The following is a 26940-nucleotide window of genomic DNA, read 5'->3' on the forward strand; positions in this document are numbered from 1 at the left end:
AAAAGGTAAGGAATCTCCTTCACCATGAGGAGATATTAAATAGATAAAACTCTCTTCTACTTTTCAGCCTTGGAGAGAATTATGCAAGGGGGTATATGATGGGGGTGCATTAAATCCTGAATGTCAGAGAGACTGTGAGTAGAGAGCAGTGATTCATTGTTTCTTGTAATATTTTAGAGAGGTTTCACACAATACAATTTGCTGGCCACAAGAATGAAAGTAGTCAATAACCATACAACCTAAAATTAAACTTGCAAGACTCATTACTGAAGGATGACATGCATACCATACCAAAACAAAAAAAAAAAAAAAAAAAAAAAGAAGGGAAATTCAAGGAAGAAAAGTCAATTCCAATCAGCTGTTCTGTATCAACAGCTGGTTCAGAAATGGACTAGGAAAGTAGCCAGTAGGATTTAGGAGAAGGATCAAGCTGTTCATCTTCCCTTTCCTTTCTTTTCCCTTCAACTCCAGGGCACTGCCAGAGGCAGATAAACTGACCCAGAAGAGCCACTCTAAGCCCTAACAGTTGTGCAAAGAGCCACCAGCCCCAGGCTTGGAATTGGTACTTATAAAGTACAAATACCATAATGTGCCTTACTGATGTTGTTTTTCTTGGAGTAAAAGAGGAATGAAAGTTTTCATTTTTCAGCACCCTAGGCCTCCAACAGCTGATTCACCTGCACCTGACATCTGCCTAAACCTCCTGCTGAGGACTGCTTGGAACGGTAGCAGGATCCAATAGCCTTTTCCTGGTGCATATCCTGTGAAGGCATATGATCTGGGCAAAATGAGGTAAAGCATCTGGAGTGAGGAACTTGGGGGCCAAGGTAAAAGATACTGTTGATTATTTTATTTACCTTATAAACATGCTCCATTTATTCTCTGCTGTTTGTACCAAAAGGTTAAAATAATATTTCTTGTGCTCTCAAGTGTCTCTTTCACTGATGTATTTTTTACTTATGTTTCTAATGGCACCAGAATGATCATGACAAAAAAGAAACATAAATACCTAATTCTTTAAAAGGAATAGGAACGTGGCTAAGGCTCTGCTTCCCTTTCTTGGCAAGACACCTCGATTTCAGTGCAGGAAGCTGCACTGTGCCCCACAGGGACTGGTCCCAAGTATTGCCCAGCCTGTGAAACCAAGGTGGGAGTATGATCTGGCTAATTGTTAGAATAAAAAAAGCTATCTTTGGGGGCAAAGATAGCTTTTTTATATGTTGCTATATCAGGAGGTTGGCTTTTAGGTGTCATCCAGTGCCCACATCCCATGACACAGCTGTGCCACAGACCATCTCATCTGCACTGTGCCTTCCACAGTCTTCTGGAGATGGGATTCCTGGTCTCCTGTTGTCAGGATTTTGAAACACTCTGTCCCAGTAGGAGGAAAGGAAAGATTTGGATCCACCCTCAAAGAGCTGGAGAAACTTGTAATGGCTTTATGGACATCAGCACCTGCCCACACTCGGCATCTCTCTTCTGCCCAGGATTTAGCAGACATGCCACATGATGCCTTAATATTCCAGGCAACCCTAGTGAGCAGTTCAATGCCTGCTTTCTCTAGCCAAGGGTTTTTTCTAAAACTAGTTGGGTATTTAGACACATTTTCTGAGAAGTTCACATTCTGTTTTCAGATGCAAATGTTTGTGTGCACACCTCCTGCAACAGTTGGGGCACTCATTTATTACTCTTTCCTCAGCTGTGGGGATTTCTCTACCCTGCAACCCTACTCTCAGAGCAGGACCACCCATAAGAGCTTCTGTCCAAGCTACTTGACTTGGTGCACTGCTGCTTGGATTTTCCTTTCCAGTTTGGCTCTCGAAGGTGCCAGGGAAATATTTCTCCCCCAGGAAACTTCAGTTTCCTCAGGAACTGCATTTGTCATCCGTAACATCACTCTGAATGATAAATGTGAGGCCAACAATTCAAAAAACTCCTTGCAGCATTTTGGCATTGCTTGTAGTTCACATCTGGGACTGTCAGCTGTGGTAATATGCATTTCCCCAGTCTTCTCAAGAAGTGCTGGGGAGTTCTATTCTCTAGCAGAATGTTTGTTTTCAAAGCATGATTGCAACTTCTGTACATGAGCACACATGTGTGCTCACAGACAAACACACACAATATGTTTTTATTAATATCTAAATTTTGTATAGATTTTATCACGTTTTAAACATACATGTATGTAGAGTAGTATCTGTACATTTTATATAGTATGTACTAGATACCGATATATGTAAATTGGAGATATTTTATGAGTATGTCCATGTTTTTGTATTATATAATACAAAAAGTTGTATGTATGTGTAATTCCTCAGATAGGATCACAAGGATGAAGTGTTGCAAGGGGGAAAGCAGAATTCAGGGTATATTTGCCTGGAAGGAATCACAGCAGCCAGACCCCCTGTCAAAACCTGAGAATGCATTCTTCTGTATCTCCCTGACCCCAAGGCACCTCCCAGAGCCTTGGGGTCAGAGAGACTGATTTGATACCCTCTCCTGGAGTCCAAAATAGGCAAACAGGTGGCATTCTGGACTGTATCCCTGATGGGGACCAGCAGTTGTAGCTGGGACCAGCAGTTGCAGTCTATACCCCCAGCTTTTGAGCTTCTCAGTCCTGGTCTGCTGCAGGATGCCAAGGAGAAGCAGATCCATTCCTTCACAATACCTCATGTTTGGAGATCAGCAAGTAAATGGAGTGAGAAAAACAGAAGTTAAACTACAGAGGTTTTCCAAAGTCCATTCTTCCTCTATTTACTTCATGTCAAGATGCTGCAGCACCAGAATTTCTGTATCCCAAGAACCTACAGTGTGGGGCAGGAAACCTATAAGGTGTGGCAGCAGCTTCTCTTTGTGCCCCTCTCCTGAGCTGTGTGCTCTGGGCTCCCCTTCTGCGACTGCTGGGAGCTGCTTTTGGTCCCTCATTGGCAAAGTGGCCCGGAAGGGCTCCCAAAGAGGGGGAATGCAGCAGGCTCCCTCATGAGCATGTGTCTCCAGCAGCCCATGGCAGGGGATGCTGCCAGACCCTGGGCCACCTGAGACCTGTCTCCCTGGTCCCCAGACACTCTAAGGGAGTCTTTTTCATCTGGTGAAGGTATGAAGTTAAAAGCAAATCAAGTGCCCAGAGAAGGAGGGCACTTGGCTGCTAAACAAAGAACTGCTGTCAGACGCTGTCCAAGATTTCTCAAAGGGGCAACAAAAGCGCAGCTTTATTCCCACAGGATGTGAACCTCAGCTCCTTGGTGGCTCCTGGCAGGAGGGATCACTTTGGTCCTGCTCAGCCCAGCCCTCCCCATCCCTCTGGAACAGTGTGATGCTCGTTAAGGGAGCTGTGCAATTAGTCGTGGGAGAAAGTGCAAGGAGAGCTCGAGAAGAGGAGCTGCCTGCCTGGTGAGTCCAACACTGGCTGGACACGGGGCTTTTTCTGCTGCTGCCACCCAGGGCCTGGGGAACCTGGTGCTTCTCACAGAGAAAAGAGTGAAATCTGTGCTTTAAAGAAAAGCAGGAAGACCAAGAGGGTGCCCCTGCAGACTAAAAGGCACCTGCTTGTGGTAAGATTTGCACAAAGCCTGATTAAATATTTAGAAAGGTCTTAGTTTAATAACCTGCGAACACACAGTTCTATAATTTATAATTCATTTCTTTGGGGTTTTTGCTTCATAACTTTTTGGCAAATTTAAAATAATTCTCGTTTTTTCTTGGGTCTATCTCCCAAGTATCTGCACTTTCAAGGGAAACTGTCAGTGCTACTTTTATCTTCCTTATATGGTTCTTGATTAACTGGTCATACTGTGTGAATCTTATCACTAAAAAAAGAAAAAGCCAAAACCCCAAACAAATAAAAGAAAAACCCAGAAAAAGTGCATATCTGCATTTTGCAATTTTTTTTAAAATATATTATAGTAGTAAACTGACCAGGTATTTTCCAAATTCTAGTGAGATCAGCCCTAATGACACCAATGAATCACACTGCTAAAATGAGGAACATAAATAGCCTTCAGTATCAATACAATCATTAACAGCAGAGAATTATCAAATTTGGTGTGGTCTGGGTTTAGCTTTCCCTTTTCTTCTTTCTCCTATATCCTTTTTCCCTTAGCTTCTCCTTTCATTTCCTTTACTGCACTTGCTGCACAAAAATGTTGGAAACATGCCACCTTCTGTTCTTTTCAGCTATTGCACAGCCCAAAGGAAATGTATAACCCCTGGAAACGTGTGTAAAATGTGTGCACATCTGTGCACAGATACAGGCAGGCACACCCACACTCATGTCAACCTACATATGCACACATCTCTGAAATCCCTCTGAGCTATCTAAATCTCTTTGCTCACAGCCTTTTCTTTAGTTACAAGGTTTGCACTCCAGCTGTTAGAATACATGTGCTCACTAAAGGGTTTTCAAGGAAACCAGAAATTAGGCCAATTCTGACCACTGTCACTGAAAAGTAAAGGGAGATGAGGAAAGTAAGACTTCATCCAGTCTCTTTAATGACTGCAAAGACTGAAGATCTCTATCTGCTTTTTTAAATTCTTAATTTTATCTCCTTTACCTCCAGGTTTACACCCACATGTGCATATTTCCCTTCAGAGCTGCTCTGGGAAAATCTCCCTCCTCTCATTTCACTGATATAGGAATGCTGAACAGCTTTGGCTAGAGCACCCTGGGCATCCTCACTTGCACATCACAACAAAAAAACAGGGGTGTGGGGGGGATGAAAACACAGCTCCAGCCCCACAGTTCTTCTTTTGTTCTTCTTGACTTTCAACACTAAGTTTTGTATGGCTGATTATTCCTTTTCCCACCAAAAAAAAAACAAAAAACCCCAAAAAAAACCCTCAAAAAACCCCAAGAAAAAGCACCACAAGGGAATTTCTTGAGTAACAACTCTTCCACAATTTTATCCCATTCATTTAGTCTTCTGTTATTTCAAATGCAGCTCAGCATTATGGGTATCAGCAGATTACTCCTCTGCATAGATTTTTCTGTCCATGTTTCTTCTATTGCCATTTAAGGAGTCTCCATTACTAAAGATAAACTTGGACTTTGGCAAGGCCAAGCTGACTCTCCAGATTCCAAGCTATGAGAAATGCTTTATTTTCTTTTCTCTAATCACTAAGGAGTATGCTTCTTTCTAAGCAGCTAGGGCTGTGTTCTGAGGTCCTGGATTGTTTTCACTCTGGGCTCTGCAGTGGAAAAGCAGGAGATAATTCTGTGTTAGGTGACAGAGGTGAAGAGTAGTCCCTGTGGGCGAGGGCAGGGGGATGCACACAGCCACATAAATGGTGTTTGTGGGCCACCTTTGCAGGCAGATGGGGAGGTGGTCAGAGCACCTCTCTCCAGGCTGCAGAAAAGGGAGGAAATCCATTGCTTTATCTAAATTTGTATGAGAACTGCTTTCCTAAGTGCATAGCTGCACTCTTCTGTATCTACCTAATACCTATTATCTTGCTTTCATATGGTGTTGCACTGCTCCATGTAATGGATTCTGCCTGCCTGACTCCTTAGAGAGGGCACTTTCAGATATCTCAGTTACAGATAGGGTTATTTGTTCTTTAAAAGCATGGCAAATATAATTAACACGGTCTTCACTTTTACTGTAACTCCCAGAAGGGCTATCTGCAGACTGTAAAGAGGAATAAGCAGTAAAATAAATATCCTCAGAAAATATTTTTTTTTCTCTTTTCTTTACCTCAGAGATATATGTTATGACAGAGAAGCCAAAGACCCTCGCTGCCTATTCCTTTTTGCCAGAAAAGTGTTAGCATTCCTAAACAGCTGGTCTTTTACCACAATACCTTAAGGCACTTTAATTCCTATTAGAAGTGAAGTTAGTCCTCTGCCTGCTGTGAAATGGAGGCCTCTTAAAGATGGTTTAAAGTAATCTTTTACCCTCCCTTCTAGTTGTAAGTGGAATTTAGCTGGAACAGAGAATAGGGGGCCCATGTTTTCAAAGCATCTGTTTTCCCAGATAAGTTCTTGACTCTCAGGGAGTGGGAAGAGTGTGCTGCAGTAAATCAGAAACTCCATAAGGTGTGCAGTGGGGTCAAACTTCTGAGTGCACCAATCACCCCAGAAAGGACTCAGATGAGATAAGCCTTGTGCTTGGCAGCAAACTGTGGTGGTCAGCACAAACCTTTTCATCTTGCCTTGCACGGTCTAATGCCATGAGGCTGATGCACTTGGGCAGAGCAAGGTGTTCATGACTGGCCCTGAAACCTGGACTTGTATCTAGACCAGGTGGTTTGGGAGACAGATGAGTAAAGATTGTGATGCCAAGAGGTGGGCAACTCTCAGTATTCCAAAGTGAATCCCACCGGAGGTGTCTCAAAAGATAACATTTGATTCTGAATTGCCAGTGTGTTCCCTGGGACTTGTTTAGGGAGAATTATTTTATTTTCTCCTCTTTTTTTTTTTTTTTTTTTTTTTTTACATACAAGTGTTTAGGCACTCCTTGGAAAGAACAAGGATGGAAACTCTCCTTTCAGTAACTCAAATTGCTTTTTAAAGCCCACTTAGCTGTGTTGACTGTCACAGGGCTCAGATCCACAGCCCTTGTAGGCGCATCCTGCACTGTGGAGAAGAACCAGGAGGACATGGTAATCCGGAGCTGACTCCCCATTTCTCCATGTACCAGTCTGGGAGGTGGGCACCTGGGGTCTCAGAAAGCAGGGCCGGCAATTGCCCAATCCTTCAGGAAAGCTGCTGCGCGGTGCAGAGCACAGCTGCCGCTGGATGGCACCAGGACTCCGCACGTGTGTGCACGCTCCCCTCCAGCCTCCCTGAGCCAGGCCATCCATCGCTGGGATAAGGGATGCTTTGCAAACAGGCACAGCAAGACTCGGGGAGCGAGGTGATGGGGGAAATTACACACGGGAAAGCTGGGATTGATGCTGTCATGGATAAAATTTTTAAAGGGGCAAATGATCTTTTATGATGTGTAACCGAGATGGGAATGAACTTTATGTTCCTATCCAAACAAGCTGCTATTTCCAGCTAATCATATAGAGAATAATCACAGGTGTGGAATACACTTCTCTAACCATAGGATAGAGGGAAAAGTTTTGTTTGTTTTTTTTTTTTTTAACTATGTTGTTACAAATTTTCCTTCTTGCTGCTTCAGGCTACAGTAACAGTGGTATATAAAGGCTGCAGGCTGTGCAGATTGTGGCTGCAAGACTCCATGTCCTAAAGTATATCGACATCCCAAATGGGAGCCAGGTCAGAGGCATTAATACTGCCACTGTGAGTCAACACTTTTTGATCCTTCAGTGGAGAATGAATGCAGCAAACTTACAGATATTTATAGAATAATGTAGAAGCTAATACTCTTCTCCAGAGCCACTGGAGCTGGGCTTGCTGCCTAAATGTGCATCTGCAATGTGCTTACTGAAGCCAAAAAGCTTTACATAAGTCATCAAAGAAAAGGGAGCTGTTTGGAAGTTTAGGGAACCATTACATTATGTTGTAATTCTTAATGATCTCTGATGACTGCATCTTTATTTACTTATCTATCACTGCTCAGGCAGAAGTGTAAAAGCCCGTGAAATAGGAGCCAGCCCCAGATATAAAGAAACTGCTGCTGGTGAGGCCATGCTGATTTTTGCCTTTTTCTTTTGTGCATTCTCTGTAGTTTTTCACACACATATTTGTAGCTTATTATATTAGTGGCTAGTTTTCCCAGTAGTTTTCCATGCCCTTTCCCTAGGCAGAAAGACAAAACACATTCCAAGGGCACCCATCCTATCTTGGTTCTCCCAAGAACCAAGGCCAAAAAAGAGCTCTTTGAGACACATTTTCATCAACAAAGTACAGCTAGTACCAAGGGGGGGCTCCAGAAAAGAAGGGGGAATTGATGAAAAAGGCACCACTGGTGGCAGCAAGGAATGAGAAAAGCCTGCAAGGCAGAACACTGCTGCCCAAGGCTGAGCTGCTTGTAAGGGCCAGCCTTGGCAGCCCCGAGCTGGGTGTAACCTTGAGGAGGAACCTGCTTCCCCATTTAGGTGAGAGAGGCCAGTGGGCTCCAGGTGCAGGGCTAGATGGTGTCCAAGCCCAGGAACAGATAAACAGCCGGGGAACTGGATCACAGATCTGGGCTTCTACCTGAGTCTTAGAGTTCCACAGGCACTGTCTCTTTCAAAGCTGCCCTTTTTTTCTTCACTGATCCAGACAGACCCCACAGTCCCACCCAGTGCAGGGAGAAGAAGGAAGCTTAGAGGGGTGCCCAGGTGTGGATGGCACCAGCTCCCAAACCTCTCTGTCCTCCCACCCTGAAGAAGGGAGAGCAGAGGTACAGCCCCAGCCTTGCTTTCACAGCAGGGCTGCAGGCTGCACAGCAGCTGAATCCTGCTGGGACTACAAGCTGAAACAGAGAGGTGCAGATGTGTTTTTAGACCGCATCTTGGTGTGACTGAAAATTCATCTTCCTCATTCAGAGGTCAGGTAAAAATCAAGGATGAACAGTCTGGAAATGTATCCCTGGTCATAAATCTGTGTGTTTTAACCCCAGGCAACAACTCAGCACCAGACAAATGCTCACTCATTTCCCTTGCATCAGGATGGGGAGAGAATTGTAAGAGTAAAAATGGGACAGTGGGAGCACAAAGACCATAATTCCAAATGTCCTTGGCTTCCTCCCTTCTTTTCTCAGCTGTCATGGTATGGTCTGGAATACCCCTCTGGTCAGCTGGAGTCAGCTGTCCTGGCCGTGTCCCCTGGCAGCTCGTGGTGCACCCTCAGCCTGCTGTGGGTGAAAACCAGAAAAGGCCTTGGCTCTGTGTCAGCAGCGCTCAGCAATAACAAAAACATCCACGTTATCACCACTGCTTGCAGGTCAAGTCCAAAACACAGCCCCACACCAGCTACTCTGAAGAAATTTACACCAGCCCAGCCAAAACCAGCACAAATTAGCAAGACATGCAGTCACATATTAGCAAGAGCAGATCCACGTGCCTTCAAGATGTGTTGACTAAATACATGAAAACATCCTTTTTGTTCACATTTTTATAGCTTCACCTTTTTTTTTTTCTGTGGGCATGATGTAAAGGCAACTGTACAATGTTGGTGCAGGGTGTGTCTGACCCAAGCACCATCAGCAAGGCTTTGGGGACATCCAGCCAGCCCCCTTTTGAAGGCATTAATATTGCCTTCTGCATCTGAGCCACTGAGAGGGCAGCAGAGCTGACATCTTTTGCATTATTTTGCTGGAGGTGGTTTTCTGTAAAACTGGGTTTGTGAGGGAAGATTCCTCCTATGATTGCTGTGTCCAGCCAGGGGACAGTAGCTGTGTCTCCCAGGACAAAAAGGCACATTGTTCATACAAAGAGCTGCCTAAAAAGCTGAGTGTCACAAAGAGCCAGAGCTCTGTGGCTAAATTTCTGAGAAAGAAGAGATCAGCAGACATTCCCTGAACAACTGTCTCACTGAGCTGCTACAAACTCATCCAGACTTTTCCCCTCTCCATCAGGATAGCAGATGCCAGGCCTGCCACATGGGGATTTGCTGCAGCTCCTGAGCAGCTTCTCCTTTACAATGAAAACAAAATTCTCCTGACCCTTATATCCTGTCCCCTTTCCTTCTTTCTCTTTGGGTTTCATCCTTGAACATTAAAACCAAGGGGCCAAAAAAAGTAGGGCAGCTTCCCACCTGCCAGTGGAGCTGACCTAAACTTGTCTGAGTGTGATGGAGGTGGGAGCTGAGCCTTCTCCCAGCCTGGGGGAGGAGATGCTTTCTCCTTTCTAGTATCCCATGTTCCTCTGAGTTACTGGGTGAAGTGGATGTTTTATATTTAATTCTCAGATCAGGACAGGGCAGGCTGCCAGTGGCAGGTAGGCATAAGGGTAGCTGTGGTTGTACATGGTATGGGATTTATTTTCTCCTTTGCTGTGCCTGTAAAACATTTTCTGGTAAAATTCTGCAATTGTTTGAAACCTTACAGTGCCTCCATGCAGCAAGTCAGGAAATCCTAGGAATGAGGGTCAGTTATAAGTTACTTCTCTAAAATTTTCCTGCAAGAGACTGGCTTTACTTGTTTTCACAATATGCCTCCAAATCCACAGAACTGGATATGCAACCTTTGTTTTCAGTCTTCTCAGCTACTTAAAATTTTAGCTTTTTCCACTGATATGCTCAAGATACCTTTTGCTTCTTTAGACTTATTCTTACCTTTTGCTCCCTTGAAAAGGAGAAGAAAAGAATTCCCTAGAGACATAATTGTGCTCATTACAGTCCAGAGGAATGGAGAAGTTGGGAAAGATCAAATGATTTGAAATACATTAATTTTTATATGTAATTTATAGTTGGTAACAAGGAAAAATTTGGGTTACTTTGGGGTTTGTCATGAAATTGAATGAAAAAAAAAAGAAAACTACAAAGAACAAGCCTCTAGGCAGAGTATCAGGATGTTTGAGTACAAGGGCAGTACTCCAAATATTCTGTATTATTTAGGCCAAGTTATTTTATTCCTCGTTTCCAGCAGCTCTGTGCTTTCACCTGGGGTGAGTCGCTTGCATGCTCAGGTATCTCCTCTCCTCCTGGCCAGTTCAATGGTTTCTTAAAGGTGCCAAAAGCACTGAGGTCCTCGAAAACATGGTTTACCAAGAAAACAGGATGGATTGTTACAATGTGGTGAAATGTTATGTCAGTGGTGTTACGCGTTTATTGCTTGAACTAAAACAATCCCTCATAGATCACTTTTGCAAGATAAGAATTTTACAGAAGCAGTGCTGATTTTGTGTGTTTGTTCAAAAATCCTTATTTTTTATTTTTTCAACACAATATTCAGAAAATCACAGAATTTAGAGAATGAGAGAGAAGAGAGGAAGAAACCCATGAGAAAGAACTAAAGCTTAATCCCCCTGAAATGCAGACTCGTCAGTGAGAGCAGAAAATGACGGGGAAATTCTGGTTTTCCTCCTCTAAATATATGATTTTTTTTCAGTAAATACACTTAGAAGTACTAAATGTAGAACTTTTAAAGAATTTTTTAATTGCAAAAGCAGCTACAGCCTTTTCATTTCATTACCTCGATTATGGTAAGAAAAAAAAAAGTATGGTTTTAATTTACAATTCCAATTAGTATTGACACTAAAGAGAAGCTATCCTGCTGCTAAGAGGAACTTTTCCAATTAGACCCACACTTCATGGTCTGCTGTTGAAAAAAGGATTTCCAAATCTAATTTTCTGAAATGTCAGAAGTGAAATATTGCCTTTTGTGTTTGTCCCAAGTCCCTGTAACTCAGCAGAGAGGATGTCACTGCAGGGCTCATTGGTGAAATGGGTTTTGTGAAGCTGCCCTTTGTACCCTCTGCAGGCAGAGGTGAAAGAGCGCAGGACGAAAGTGAAAGGAGAGTTTGGTCTCGATAGTATTTAGGCTGATTAAGTGGAAAAAGGCTTTGGGAAGCCCTTCATGCCAAAGAACAAAAACTGCTGCTGGTGCTCAAAACACTGTGAAATCCCACCAAGTTCAAACGAAGGTACTGAAAGGAGAGGCAGCATATACTCAAAATAAAGCAATTCTGTCTCCCTGGGTTTGGGGCTCATGCACACATCAATCCCAGGCTGTGCTTTCCACAGTCCACACGGGCCAGCTGAAGGATCAATAGGTGAAAAGTGGCTGATGAGTAAACAGGAAAGGACTTTGCCTTTAGAAAAAGAAAAGACATTTAAGTTATTTTAAAGGGAATTTTCTGTGTTCTCTCTCTCATGTGTGTGCTGGAGATCTTCAACCAAGATTGTTTTATTTTATTTAGTTTCATTTTGTTACATTTTAGTGTGGCTATGGACTGGAATGTTTTATATTATACTACAAATCACTGTGTGAAGAATCTGAGATACTAGAAAACCAATGATTATTTTATACAAACCCAGAGACAGGAATAAGGATAAGGAATTTTAATTGTCTTTACACAGGTGGTTATGCATAAGCTTGTTCTTTTGTGTTTGCACGATACAGTGAAAAAAATTATATTTAATTGAAGTCACTGGTTTATATTTTGGTGACAAAAATAGCTTTATTAAGAGTCAGAACACCTCCTTAAATTCAAGTATAAAGTAGTTTTGCTGCATATTGCTATGGACAGCTGTTGTGTATTCACATATACTTATTCATACTTAAGGAAGCAAAAGTGTACAAATCCAATTAAAGACAAGTGAAAGCAAAATAATAGCTTTTTTGAGGTTCTCTTTAGAAAGTGATCTGTGAAAATGTCTAGCTGTGAGTTCATACATGGCTGTTTGTATTGCTGTGCAAACAGACCTCAGTCCCCGACAAACAAGCCAGGCAGGACAATGGAAATCCCATCTCCTCCCCTCTGATAAAGATGGGCACAGAGCAAGATTTTGGTGTGACCTCACACTGCAGAGTGCCTTTCCTGTGACTTCAGGAGTAGGAAAACCCTGCTGGTTGTGTTGCGGTCTTCTGGAAATTGTTGGCTTTTCAGTTGGGAGAACTCCCTTATGTCTTTCTCAAGGAATGGGCACTGATCTTGCAGATGTTATTTCTTTTCTTGTTCTGTATTTGTCTGGAGAAAAGCAAAGAACCCACTCACAGTTGTCTCTTGTCCCATTTTAGTGAGTAGGATTGCTCAGTGTTTGCATCAGCTCCAACCCTGGATGGCAGCAGGGCAAGATGGAGCAGCAGAACAGTCTCTGAAGAGGGCAGGAGCCTTAGCATGCTCCACAGCCCCTGCTGCTCTTAATTAACTCTCCCCATTATCTCTGCCAGAGGGAGAATCCTTATTTTACCAGCTGCAGGTTTTACAAGGCTCCTCTGCTCCCTCGGGAGAGCACAAGCCCAGTTCCCAAAAGGAGTTTTTCTTCCACATGTCTTTGCCTTGAACACAGACCAGCTTTATGGTGGAAATCTCTACTCTTCCTCGTCATCTCCCTTGGGTTTGGGAGGCCAGAAGCCCTGAGGAAAATTATTCTGGCATGGAAATAAATCAGTTTTGTGAGTGTGTAACTGCAGAGGGAATTAGTGGGTGGGGAAGGAGGGCAGAGAGAAAATGACTTTGTTTTTAATGGTTCCCAAGTCTGAACTCTTATAAACATCTCCTAAAGAGCATGGGTTTGACCCTGAGGATCCACATGTATCTTTCCTCAAGTTTTTCCTCCCTCCTGACAGCTGAAGTGAGAGGAAAAAGACCGAAGAGGTGAAGGAAACTGTCTCTTGGGGAACAAAATAAGCCAAAACACTATGCCTAGAGTAGGCAAAATGTAGCTTTTCCTGACATGAGTTTGAAGCCAGGTACTGCTGCCCACCCTTTCTGTGACAGAGAGTACTTTCTGTCTCATTTTGTCCCAGAGGGAGTTGCCAACTTGTAGCATACTAAGTGTAAAATAGTGAACTGGTTTGTAGTTAGCCTCTTCTCTTTCCCTACCTCCTTGTCTTGAAAAGCAAGGCAGGAGATGTCACTTACGCAAGGGGTGAGGTGTGGAAGGTCCCATGACTGTGGGCAAAGAGTCTTTGATGTGAGCATGAATTCACCTGGCAAATAAGGGAGTGCTGATTTAAAGCATCCATTGCTAATGATTAAAGACACAGACTTAGCTGTGGTGTGCTAAAGGGCAGTTCATCACCAGAGCCTGGGAGTAGCCATGTGATTTCTGGGATTTGATCTGCCTGTAAATCAGATGGGCACGTTTCCATTTTCATGGGTCAACAAAATTATGCAATTTTGTTGACCCATGAAAATGGAAGACAATGGTCCAGTAAAAGTTTGCAAAAATGAGACCTGATGATGGTGTCAGTTCTTTCATTTACCTTTGATCAAAACTGGATCTTGTACAAACAGTTATTCTTCAGATGGTGTTTTTTGCCCCTTGCTTATCGATATCCTAGTCTTTAAGATGTGCTTCATGCAGTCTGGAATGCCTTCAGCTGATGATTGATCTTACATGTTTGTGGTAAGATGAGACTAATTGCCCTCTGGAAAAGCCCAGTGTCTTGGGCATGAAGGAAAGTTGGGCTGAGTGGCTCAGACAGAGGCATCAATTTCATTTCCAATGAAGTTAAAGCAGATTAATGCCTCCAAGCACCACAGACTGAGACTGAGTTGTACAGGTGGATTTCCAGCACAGAACCTTTGAAGCTGTCTAAAGAGAAGGAACTTTGTCTCACCTTTGCTGGACCACAGAGATGCCTGGAGTTAAATAAAGGCTTAGAGAAGGAACCTGTCACCTGCATTTGTCCCCATTTAGAGATACTCTACAGCCACTCTTCAAGCCACAGTGTCTTGTTTGATTTTGGGATGCCTTGGCAGTATTTGTGAGAACTTCTCTCTGCCCTTGGCTTTAAGTTGCTATCATGTGAAAACACTGAAGCTGGGAAGAGAGTGGATGAACAATAAATTATAAAATTGTGACTTAGTCCAGAATGTTTCTCCCTAGGGTATTACTGTGTGCACCAGCAGCATGTCCACCACTATTGCTTGCACAGTTTTGCAAGTTATTAATAAATAACCAGGATAGGCAACATCATTCTCTGCAATGTGCTGTCAGCCCATTTCCTACAGCCAGCACCTGGATTGATGGTGGCTCTTTGGTGCTTCTGTTTTGCAGATGTTGTAGAGTTTTCCAATGGAAAGGCTGGTATTGTTGGTGAGCTTTTGTTTGCTGCTGTCCAATACACAACAAGCACCATCGTAAGTATTTTTTATTACAAATTCTTCAATCCTAAAAAATCCCTTGAAAGTGAAGGTTGAAAAAAGTCTCTCTCCCTGATAAAGAATCAAAAAAGCCAGGTCCTTGGACCACTGAAAATTTGTGTAAACTTAAAAAGGTAAGAAGTAAAAAGCTTAAAACTACCCTTTTAAGGAAGAAATATTCTCTCAGGAACCAATAATTAAAAATTTACAGTTTGTTCACCCTCTTGTTGCTGTTTGCTCATTTATTGTTCATGACATTTATGGGATTGAAAAATCTTGGGCAAAAAAAAAAAACCTCTGTAATTGATTTATACATTGCAGAAAGCAAAGGTTTAACTTCTGGGAGACCTTCAGTATTCTATATTTATCCTCAATTTCAGTAAAAATTTTCATATAAGCCAGGCCTTGTGTCACCTTTTGCTAGAGCCAACAGATTCTGTGTGAATGGAATTAAATACCAGCTTTATTCCCTGATTTCTATAACTCACCTTTCACTCTATGCATTTAAGAAAGAAGAGGGTGGTTTTTTTGAAAAATAAAAAAAGTAGTTCAGCCAACCCATTCTGATAATAGAAAATCATTCACCTTTCATTTTAGAAAGGTTCTGCAGAATGATCATTTTCCAAAAGCACCTCTCTTGAGCAAAGAACTGTTCTTTGTCTATTGGCATCATAGGTGAAGAGACAGGAATTGGCTCTTCACTCAGTTCTCTGATTTCTGTAAAATTGTTTTGTGTAAAATAGACTTGAAAAAAATGAGAACAAGGATAATGATCTACATTTTAAAGGTCATGAAATCAATTACTAAGAAGGACCAGAGTAGGTCAAGAATGAAGGAAAATAATAAAGAGGAAAAAAAATCCCAACCAATTTTGCCTCCAGATCAGCCCTTCCCAGGGATGCAGTCTTACCTTCTGTGATCTCTCATTTCCAACATTTCACAGTGATACTGCAAGGAAGATCAGCTATTTGTAACCCCACATCTATAGTTATATAGGGAATCTATACCTCCTGACACATTAAAGCATATGCTGGCATAATGTGGGTGCTAATACATGAAGATACATTACTTTGTAGCATTAATTGTGTATTTTTTAATGTGTATTCATTGTCTTTCAATGCATGGCCTCATTCTGTTTCAGAAATTTGGGTTTATATAGCTTTCTCTGAGTTGCACCAGGTCATAAATTGCATTGGTAGTCCCTGGGACATATTGCAGGCTTTTTCTCATCTATGTATAGTGATTGATGTTTTACAGGACTTAAATGGGAAAGTTCAGAATTTGGAGATCAGACAGAGAAAATTATTGTCTTTTAACCTCTACTCTGACTAATAAGGGCAATGGATTAGGTGCTCTCCACAAGTGCCCCGCTCAGCTATTTTGTGAGAGCCTGTTTTATCTTCAAAATTCATATTGTTTGGACATTCATTGAACATTCTGGACAATCTGTTTATCTGTTGTTTTAGATTTCTTATTACTGCCCCAAATGTGGTGCGTTTGGGCACCTATGAGACGATAACAGTTCAAGTCCATGGGGCACAGAGCCCTGTGCAAGTTACTGCATTCTTCAAAGATGAGATGAAAAATCAGCTCATATCAGAGAGGATCGACTTTAACCTTAATCAAAACAATGGCTACCAAGAGATGAAAAAAATAATGGTGAGTCTGCCATCAAAGTGATTTCATTTTTTTTATTTGGTGATGAAAAGCACATCATCTCTACTTGGAATAGGCTGGAACCGAGACAACAATGATCCCAAGAGACACTGACAAAGCCAATTCTAGTGACAGCAGCACCCTATTCCCCAACCAGCTAATAAAACAATGCTAATGTCATTTCAGTGGTGACTGTGAGTATTCTTTTGTGCCCATATAACAAGCTCGAGATTTTGTCACATGGTGATAAATGAAATTTAATTTAAAAACATTTAATTACTTTATTACTGACGGGTTTCTTGCCTCACTTAAACTATGAATTCAGGCCTTTGGGTTACTACTGGCCATTTTACAATACAGGAGAAACCTTTAAAAATATGTAGTCTCTCAGACCAAAGTTTCTGTTCTTCCTGCAGATTTTTAAGTTGATTAGTTCTTTACATCCTATGTTGCATCATTTGCTCCTGACACAATTCTTTGACGTCTGGCAGGATTTATTTCAGTAGCACTATTTGGGCTATTTGGTTGGGAAAAAAGCACGCAGCAATATTCAGTTTAGCTCTGGTTGGTTAGTACCAAAGCTAACAGCAGAGCTTTCAAATCAAGTTCCTGTCAAGGTTGATGTCTAGAAGCAACACATTAAACTGAATGAAGCAAAGCAGCAATCTCATAACCAAGATTTTAGCATAAATAGCGATTACAGGATATGTGGTAACTGGAAATCAATAGGCATGTAGACTGAATTCTCCTGCCTGGAGTTATTGGCACTGGGCAGAAGAAAGTGTATTTCTGTGGTGGAAAATAGATGGTTAGAGAGTATTTCTACTGAAAAAGAAATATTCACCTAATAAGAAAGATCTAGCACCCAGTAAGAAAGATATAATTGTAAATCATATGTTGAATGGTGCTAACAAGATTATTTAATCACTTCAGCTGTTGTGGGGCCTCAGCTATGTGGTCCCAAAGTTACAAGGCTCATCTCTGACTCTGTGGGGTTTTCCCTTTTATTCTCTTCAGGTCAAGCCAGGGAGTCTGCAGCAGAGTCTGTTCAAGAGGAGTCATCTGCCATATGTTCTGCTGGTCACTGAGAGCAAGGAGCTCCCTAAGGCTGCCAAGAGCACTCGCATCCTCCTGTCCTCCAAGAAAGGCTACATTTTTATCCAGACAGATAAGCCCATATACACACCAAATTCCCAAGGTTAAAGTACAAATGTCTCTCTTCAGGTGCTGAACATGGATGTTACAAGGGCAGGATTAGAAAAAGTAATAAGGAGCTGGTTGTTCTGGCAGCCAGGGCTTCTGCAGGGTCTGCTCTGCGCATTGCAGCAACCCCTGTGGAAATGCCTCCAGAGACAGTCACTTTTAAGGGAGACAGACAAAATCTGCTCCTTTTTGTTCAAAAAGGTTAATGATGACTTTCCTTTGGGAAAAAAAAAAACATGAGAAACTGCCAAAAACTGGACTCCTACTGCTTCTTCTTACACAAGCATTAAGTTGCCTTTGCTCTTTATAACCCCCTCTGCTTTGTTACTTACCAATTTAATTAACAAAAGAGGGAAGTAAAAAAAGGGTTTGAGTTTGGTTTTAGACTCAACTGCAAAAGGAATACAAAAGCAAGTGAAATTCCTTGAGTAATTTTCAGAATTTTCTTCAAAAATTTATCCAGTCATCTAACATGCAAAACTACAGAAGGATGCAATTATTTTTCTTAAATTTCTCAGATTTCTTTTCAATAAAAGAAAGTGTTTTATCTTAAAATTCGGTAACTCGGTTTACAGATTGCAAGGATATGTATCTAGGAAGGCCAGAAAGAAATTTGTGAACATATTTATTCTTCTGTTAAACAGTCAGATACAGGATCTTCATTCTGGACAATGCTATGAGGCCGACAGATGACACGGTTACAGTTGCTGTGCTAGTAAGTATGCAAAACCACTGTTGAGGAGTGCTTCTTCAGCACAGGAGCTATGGAAAACTCTTACAAAACATCCAAGAGCACAATAATAACTGGGACTCCTCTTCAGAAATCTGTATTTGCACATAGTGAGATATCTGTAGTTATTTTTGGCCCATATCAGAAACATGGAGATACGTGACATGTGAATAATACAGCAGGAAAGTAAACAAAGCATTTTCTCTTCCCCAGCACTAGGATATGACCTTGAGCTTTTGGATGCAAATGTTTGACACCTGGTGCACAATTTAATGTTTGTGTCTTCTGTCTCAACAGAATTCCAGGGGAATGGTGGTTAAAAAGTCAGACCAGAAAATAAACACAGTGTTTGGTGAAAACTTTGCTATACCCGACATTGCCGAGTATGTTACTGCTCTGCCTTCTACATCTAAACCTGGAGATTAAAATTTTTAACTGCTGAATTTCTTGAATTACCTTTCAAAATTGTCTTTCTTTCACCATGGGGCACATATGGAGCCTATGATCAGTATCTTTCCACCTTTAAGCAGCTCATCTTGGAGACATGAGTCCAGAATTTACTGTTAATATGCTGAAATTAGCAACATGTATCCTGGTAAAGAACCATTAAACTGCTCAAATATCTGCTCAAACATATGGCTGCATTCAAGGGAGCATTTCTAAAAGGGCTAGTCTGCAGAGAGTGTCATTTATTATATCTGATTTCAAACACTCAAGCCTTTACTTAAATATTCAAGGCCTTCTGGCATGCTAGGTTGATTTTGATATCTCAGTGAAGATAAGCTATAGGAAATATTTGATGAGTTCTCTGTTTCTGCAGCCTTTTCAAAGGTAGTGGTTTGCAAATATGTTATCTTTCACTTCCTTGTTTTGAGTGTTACCTAAGACATTTGGAAATATGTTGCTCGCTCCTTCCAGTAAAAAGAAAACCATTAATTAATTAATTAATAAGGGATGAGATCAAAGCAAGGCAATTCAGTGATAATTTATATGATGGCATCAGAAAATATCTGAGGAATTGTAATTAACTATTTTCTGCTGAATCTGTGCTTCAGGCCTGGAACTTGGAAAATCAAAGCCTGGTTTCATCAGCATGAAATGTCTAATGTTTCCACTGAATTTGAAGTTAAAAGATATGGTGAGATATTATAAAATTTGCATTATAAATATAAGGAGTTATCACAATGTGTTAAAATACACTGCAGTGATTGAATCTGGCTGTAGTTAGACACTGAGGGCAACTTTCATGGTGTTTCAGTGCATCATTGCTATCCCTGATTCACAAAAGGAAAGCTCTGGGTTTGTGTGGCTTTCACTTATATTTAAAGAAAGAAACACCTCTGTTTTTATACAAATTTAGTAATTTTTAAGCACTTTTTAAACATTTTATCAAAAGACATTGGATGGGCTTTCCTACTACAGGAAAAAAAATGAGATGAGCTCCATTTTGAAGTATTTTCAATTCTGGCTAATTTTTGCAGTGAAGGCTAGGATGGAAAAAAGAGCAAAAAAAACCCTGTCCATTTTGTCTCAGTCAAATTCAATCTGGAACTTCATTAGAGTTATTCCTATCCTCAAAGAATGTTTTTTATGGAAGATAAGGGCCCTTTGGATAAAGTAAAAATGTAACAATTTGGGATAAGAAGTGGTTTGATTTATTTACACTGAAATTATACCTCCTTGTGAAATGAATGTGGGTTTGTTGTTTCATTGTTTTGGTTTATTTTTCTTTTAAAGACAAAAGAAAACCTTGAGATTGTATGAAAATCTCATTTTAACAAAACCTATTTTGCCTTAGCTAGTGGAGGTAGCAGAACAGTGGAGATCACTGCCCCCTCTCCAAACAGCTGCAAGCAGGAGCAAATCACCCTGATATACCTGCAGGAGTAAATAGGTTGGCTTTGAAAGAGCAAATTCAGAGGGACACAGCTGATGCTGAGGAACTCATATCCACTCTCTACCCAGTTCAGCGTGGGTTTAGCTCAACCTGCTCCTAGTCCTGGGCACTTCCTGCCCATGAGCAGGCAGAGTTTAATCTTATTTTCCTTTAAAATAGATAAATTTTGTGCACTTGAAGACTGCTCCACTATGTGAAGCAAAGCAGAATAAGTGAAAATGACCTGTAGATTTGTTTCAGAATAGCACTGCTTGCTCAAACTAAAACATCCCCTCAGTGCAGCTGCATTGTCTCAGTTGCCACGACAGGAGTTTAAGGTATGCTTGAAACTCGCATGTCGTGACCTTTTATCTTCTCTTTTTCATGCAGAACTTCCAAGTTTTGAAGTCAAGCTCATCCCACTTCATCCATACTACCACATCTCGAATGAAAGCTTTGTGTTTGATATCGAGGCAAAGTAGGTGTGCTCAGAGCTGGGCTGGTTAAGCAGATATGAGTTTTGTGACTTTTACCTTTTTCTTGTCATTAAGAGCTAACTAGTTTCTGGCTTTCCTTGGATCTGATCAATCTTATGTACTCTCTGTTTCCACCACTGACTTGAGACACAGTGCCAAGTGCTGCCTGGGTCCAGGTCATGATGATCAAGCTGGAACAAGATTTTCTGAATATTTCAGTTTGCTAGCAAAGGTGGCTATTTAGGATTCTCCTCTGTGTTCCTATGCAAGGGTCCAGGCAAACTAATAATCTGGTTTTCTGTGTATTTTTATTTTAAACATTTATAAATGTTCTAAAGCCTCCACTTGCTATGTAACATAATTCAAGTAGAGCTGGATTCAAGTTTGAGTATGGAAATTTATCAAAGCACAAAGGTCTGTAAGTAATAAGCTAGTGCTTGTTTGAGAGTAATGATTTATGCAGAAAGACTTCCAGGTAGATAAATACAAATAATCAGAGGAGCTTCCATGAGCATCACTACAGCATCGCATGTCCATTGCTTAACAGCTCTGCCCTGGCCTGGAGGTTCCATGGCTACAGAGCTCTCAGACTGGCCAGACCATGGGGCAGGGCTCAAAGGAAAATGAATTACACCTGGTCCCATACCAAATAAGAATGGCATCAAACACAGAGCAACTTAAGAAAGCAGACAATAATAATTTAATAAATCAAAATATTTTTTATTAAAAATAATTTTTTGGCTGTTGAATTTTCAGGTTTCATAAGAGTAGAAATGCTAAGAAATGGCCTGTTAGGAGAATGGCTTAATTAGCACTTGATATCTTTGGGTTTTTTTCCTTTTCTAAAGAGGAATTAATGTTATGAAATGAGAACAGGCAGGTGGAAGCAGCTGGCCTTCTGTCATAGTTGGGAGAAATCTATTCAGTTTCAGAGGAGTGAGGACTGTTAGACTACTGCTTGCTGTCCTTGGCTGTGCTGGTCCTTCTGTTCCCCAGCACACCTTGAGAGAGCAGACAGAGCCTGTATCCACCTCCTTGTGCTTGCCTGAACAAACTCAACTCTTCCTATCTCCTTAAATTTTTATTTGGTTCTATTGAATAATTATTCCCTTTAATCATGATCACTTGATATTGTGATATGAAGTGATTTCAAATCACTGGCTTCAGTATTTTAATTCTTTCTAAATTTTTTTTGTGCTATTGCAGAAGTCTATTTTGAGTTTATGAACTTCACATATATTTGACTCCTCATCAGTATCATAATTATTTAAGAAGAAAAATTGACCTCCAATAACTGGATAGCATTCCTTTCCTTCTTGGAAAAGGTCCTAGTGGTGCCACACAGGCCTGCATGACTTTCATCAAAACCAGCATATGGAATTCCTGATAATTGAACTTATTTCTCTAAACTGGCCATGCATGTAATGAAGTTACTTGGTGTAATTGACTATTGTTTCCCATTTATTAGCTCTGGCATTTAATGCAGTTTCCATAAGCGCTGTCTCTCCATTGGCTTTATTGGTACAGATCAGTGCAGCTGATCAGGTCAGTTTGAAAGAGGCTTGTTTAAATAAAAATAAGCCCGAGGTGAAGCAGAATTTCCTCAAGCAAAAGACAGCACCATGGCCATGACAGGTCTCATGTAGCACATTGCACACTGTGCTGCTGGAAGATGCCATGTGCCAGGGCTTCCTTGAGTACAGAGCCAGGTGCAACATCATGCCCTATCCTCTCTCCCCATGACCTTTATTAAATGTCCACTCTACCCAGTACATGTGTTAGAATATCAGCAGGGAGGGTCATCCTGCTGTTCATCTTCCGAGGTACCAAATATTTCATATCAGTCCCTGAAATGATTCTCTGATCCCTTTTGTTCTATGCTCTGCTTATGAGTGTCTCATACAAAGGAATTAGCTGTTCATCCAGGCTGAATGCAATGAGTGGTGTAAGAGCTCTCTGTGCAACTTAAGCTCTCATTAATTTATAAAAAAAAAAATTACTCTGATGCAAATTTTACCAGATGATGTCTCCTCATGTGATTCTGCCAATGTGACTTATGCTATAAATATCTTTGCATTTGAAATCACCAGTTGGCACCAAGATCAGTAAAAGTTTTTATGTTTAAGTTACAAGAGAGTGGGGCTAAAATTTGTTTTCAAGTTACTAGTTATAAATGAGGCGAGGCACCTAAAAATATTCCAATGTTTTTTCAGCATAAAATGATTAGTCTGCCTTAAGCTTGCTTTTTATTAAAATAATGATCCCTCTCCTCACTTTTCTTCCTTCCAAAGACATTCTTATGGGAAAGAGATTCAAGGTGCTGCATATGTGCGATTTGGCATAATTGATGAAAATGAGAACAAAATATTTATTCCAGGCCTGGAGCAACAGCTATCAGTAAGTATTCAGTGGAACTACTGATTTATCCTACCTAAGCTGAATATTATCAGAAATTCTGGAAACTTTCAAGTCCATAATACTGTAGCTGTGATATAAACAACACTTTATTTCTAATGGCCACAAACCAGTAAGGCTGTCTCTCTTTCATTTTTTGTTTCTTTTTTTTTTTTCCCTCCCGCTTTTGTTTTAGATCCAAAACGGAAAAGGAAGAGTTACTTTAAATACACCACTTTTGGAGGAGAAATTGAGAAAGAGCATTTCTACCCTGGAAGGGTTTCATTTATATGTGGCTGTTACCGCTGTGGAAACTGCAAGTGAGTACAGCATGGCTTGGCTGATACAGTCTGGAAGATTGACATTGATCTCTCTCTGGTGTAATCTGTTATGTGGGGAATCTGTTCTCACTGGATCCATCTTTGCTGTAAAACTTGCTCATGCTGTAGGGAATTAACTAGAAGAATCTTGGATGGAAAGTGGCTGCTCAAGCTCCAAGTTGCAGATGACATTAGGTAACTTTAACTCTCTCCAGTAGCTGAAAATGAAAACAAAACCTTTCAGAAGATTAGATATCCAAGGTATGCAAGTCCATAGTTAGTGGACCCATAGCAACACATACTGCTTGATATTTACAGGTGGTGAGATGAGGGAAGAAGAGCTCAGCAGTGTGAAGTTTGTGAGATCTCCTTATGCTCTTGATCTGTCTAACACCAAGAAGTATTTTGTGCCTGGAGCCCCCTTCTCTGTTATGGTATGTACTGTTCTGACTGTGTCTGTCTGCCTCCACAGCAGTGCATTTATGTCTGCCCTCTTGCCTTGGCTGATCCACTGTGAGCCCTGTAGGACAGAGACCCTCAAGAATAGGTGCAACACAGAGCTACTGTTTGTGTGTCTGGTTTGTCCCCTTTCTGTATGCTCAGCACCTGAACTGCCAGAAAATGCTGGTTTTCTGCTCTAAACATCGATGTGCACTGTTGCTCTACAAAGTTTTATAAAACATAGCAGTCTCTTCCTCTCTTCCATATCAAAAGATTGAAACAAGAATATTGTAATAAAATAATACCACATCAAATTAAAATTCTGAGCAGTAAAATGGGGCATTGCCTTTTAAAATAAATGCATTTAAGTTTATGTGGCTTGAAACTTCACACCTTCAAGTTTTTTCAGAATTTTCTACTAAGAGTTGAAGTCAAAATATTACCTTATAATAGTTAATGACAAATATCTGTGGAACCTGCTTAGATTAAATAGATGCTAAGTGAAAATCTGAGGCATTTTGTAATCTGTACTCATAGGTTTTTACCTAAACTGAAGTCCAGACAAGTAAATTGCTATTGCCTTTTCTCAAAGCTCAAATTTTTGAATGCTGGTAGGTACAGTTTTATATTTTTTTCTCAGTCCATAAAAATTATAAATTAAAATTGCTTCTTGTTTGTGTTCATTTTTTAAACATAGGATTTCCTTTAAATAACAGAACTTTATTTCAATAGGTAACTGCCACTTTTGTTGATGGTACTCCTGCTGCCTTCCTATTTATCACTGCCACTCTTGCCTTGCCTGGAAAACCCCCAGTGAAGAAGACTGCCTTCTGTAATAGAGAGGGTCTGGTCTCCATTACTTTCAACGTCCCCAAAGATGCTCAAACGCTTGAAATAAAGGTAAATAAAATGCAAACATCCATGTTTAAAAGTATCCCACTGAGAATTGCTCATGAGACAATTATAAACAACTGTGAAGATGATCACTTTTCATTGAATTAGCACAGAGGTGATTTCTTATATGACATGCAGATCCTTGTCCAGACTGTGTAAGATTTGTTAGACAGAGCAGGGGCCTGAGGGATGTCTCAAGTGAAGGACACTCCTGTAGTGTCATCAGAGCCTTGGGAGGACATCCATTGGTTGTAGTGATGCATTTTTGTGTTTTGGATGTGCATTTGCCTGGAATGAAGGACAGAAATGGGACTAAGAGGAATATCACCATACAAAGTGATAGAAAACTATGAGAAGAAAGTGAAGGAAAAGGTCCTGAGCAATGCAGAGAGTCAACTACATCTGCCCACTCAGAGGGTTCAATTATGTGCACGATATAAAACAGGGGAAAATAAATTGTCTGAGTACAAAATCACTTTATGATTTTTGACCCATTGATTCTCATTTAGAAAGAGCCAAGGGTGAAAATACCAAAGGCAAATACAGCAAGAGGCAGAATGGGTAAGAGAATAAAGTAATTAAAATCCTGGGGTTTGATGCCATGTTCTGCTAATGAGGGCTCAGCAATTATTCCTTTCACTTCACAGCATTTTCCAAAGAACCTGGCACAATATAAATTATTGGTGACACTATTCACTCTCTCCTGTGGGACACTTTACTCACTCTGTCCTTTTCTTCCCTAACAGGTAAAGGCTGAAGAGGGTAAAGTAAGGTTAGAAACACCTGAAGCCAGCATCAGAGCTGAAAGATACCAGTCTGCTTCTCCAAACTACCTCAGCATCAGCATCCCACACACTGTTGTGGCACCTGGAGATACCTTACCCATCACCTTGAATGATATTCATCAGCCTGGCAGAGGAAACATTGGCTATTTCTATTATATGGTAAACAGAATAGCATCATATCAGTAATTTCTTTCAGAAATTCTGCAACCTGGAACATTTACCTAGTTATTGATAGAAGGGACACCCAAGGGGGTCCAGGAAAGGGAAAGTAGGATGATTGGTGTTCTGGCACTCCTGACCCACCAAGACAGGCTGAGGGACCTGGGCTTGTTCAGCTGGGTGAAGAGCCTAAGAGAGAGTTAATAGCAACCTTAAACTACTTGAGGAGGAATTAAGGCATAGTGGAGACAAGATGTCCTAGGTGGTGCCACACAATCTAACAAGGGACCAAGGTTACAAATTATGGCTTGGAAGATTCATTTTGGAAAAATCTATTTGCTAGTGATGAGTGCCATATTGGAAGAGGTTCCCCAGAGAGTTGAGAGGTTTTCCAGCCTGAGAAAAATTCAACACTCAAAAAAGAAACCCTTGCCAGTCTCACCTAGTCTTGCCCTAGTGATGTCTCATCTTAGAGCAAGCAGCTGGACTAGAGATCTCCAGAGGTCCTTTTCAGAAATTATTTAGATGATTCTGGTGGTTTTTATACATTTGCAGTTATTTTCAGAGCATGTAAAATGCAGAGTATTTATTTTGCTGAATGAGACAAATGTGTTTGTGGGTACATGCCAGGAGTGAATCTGTTGAATGTAAAATGTGTTTAATCCCCTTCTCACTCTCTTTGTCCTAATTTCCCTTGGCAGCCTAAATCTCACAGGATGATAAGTGCCAAGATATCAGCTCCCATTTACTTTTAAAAGGACTCTGATATATTGGAATAATTGTGTCCCTAGGAGTTAGGTTTAGGTTTGGCTGTTTGTTTTCAATGGGTGATGTAGCACAGGGCTGGAATTGGTGCTTTAGGAAGGTGTAGTGCTGGGCAGGCAGGACATGTGGGAGGGATGGTGGCAGGCACTGCTGGAGCTCAGCAGTGAGGGTCTCTCCCAAACTTTGGTCATCTTAACAAAGGCAGTGAGGATTTCAGGCCAGGCTGTAGCATGCCCTTGTTTCTTCCTGAAACCCTGGATGTTTAGGAAAGTTTTACGTGTTTTGTTTGTGGAAGAGCGCTCTCACTCCTGCCACTGTGCCTGTTTTTCATTCCTCTGACCGCCCATGAATACAGCTAACATAATGTAGGAAGGAAGGAGTTAAATAGTGAATGATGGACTGAAATCAGTTCAAGATCAGTCTATGGGACTTTATCCTTAAACCTCCAGCTCCAACTCTTTCACACCATCTGAAAGATTTAGTACTGATTGCAGATTCAATAATGCTGATGTCTTCCTAGGTATGATGACCAATCATTGTAGGAGACAAAATTTAGTCTACTCTCTGAGTACCCCTTCTACAGTTGTAGGAGTGAGTGGAG

The 26940-nt window shown here is 41.1% G+C and overlaps 1 protein-coding gene across 1 annotated transcript in view; it reads left to right on the forward strand.

Annotated features, from left to right (window-relative positions):
* Window positions 1–14487: 14487 nt before the first annotated feature.
* Window positions 14488–26940, forward strand: part of LOC103827373 (complement C4-like) — a 41090-nt gene continuing 28637 nt past the window's right edge. Inside the window, exons 1-12 of the mRNA XM_009102903.4 lie at window positions 14488–14637; window positions 16107–16299; window positions 17314–17494; window positions 18144–18214; window positions 18527–18612; window positions 19285–19367; window positions 20496–20583; window positions 22873–22978; window positions 23172–23295; window positions 23614–23729; window positions 24469–24636; window positions 25377–25574. Of these exons, the coding sequence (XP_009101151.3) occupies window positions 14573–14637; window positions 16107–16299; window positions 17314–17494; window positions 18144–18214; window positions 18527–18612; window positions 19285–19367; window positions 20496–20583; window positions 22873–22978; window positions 23172–23295; window positions 23614–23729; window positions 24469–24636; window positions 25377–25574 (1479 nt within the window). The 5' untranslated portion in view covers window positions 14488–14572. The remainder of the gene's footprint in view (window positions 14638–16106; window positions 16300–17313; window positions 17495–18143; window positions 18215–18526; window positions 18613–19284; window positions 19368–20495; window positions 20584–22872; window positions 22979–23171; window positions 23296–23613; window positions 23730–24468; window positions 24637–25376; window positions 25575–26940) is intronic.

The sequence above is a fragment of the Serinus canaria genome, chromosome 1, assembly GCF_022539315.1.
Source record: "Serinus canaria isolate serCan28SL12 chromosome 1, serCan2020, whole genome shotgun sequence".
Lineage (NCBI taxonomy): Eukaryota > Metazoa > Chordata > Aves > Passeriformes > Fringillidae > Serinus > Serinus canaria.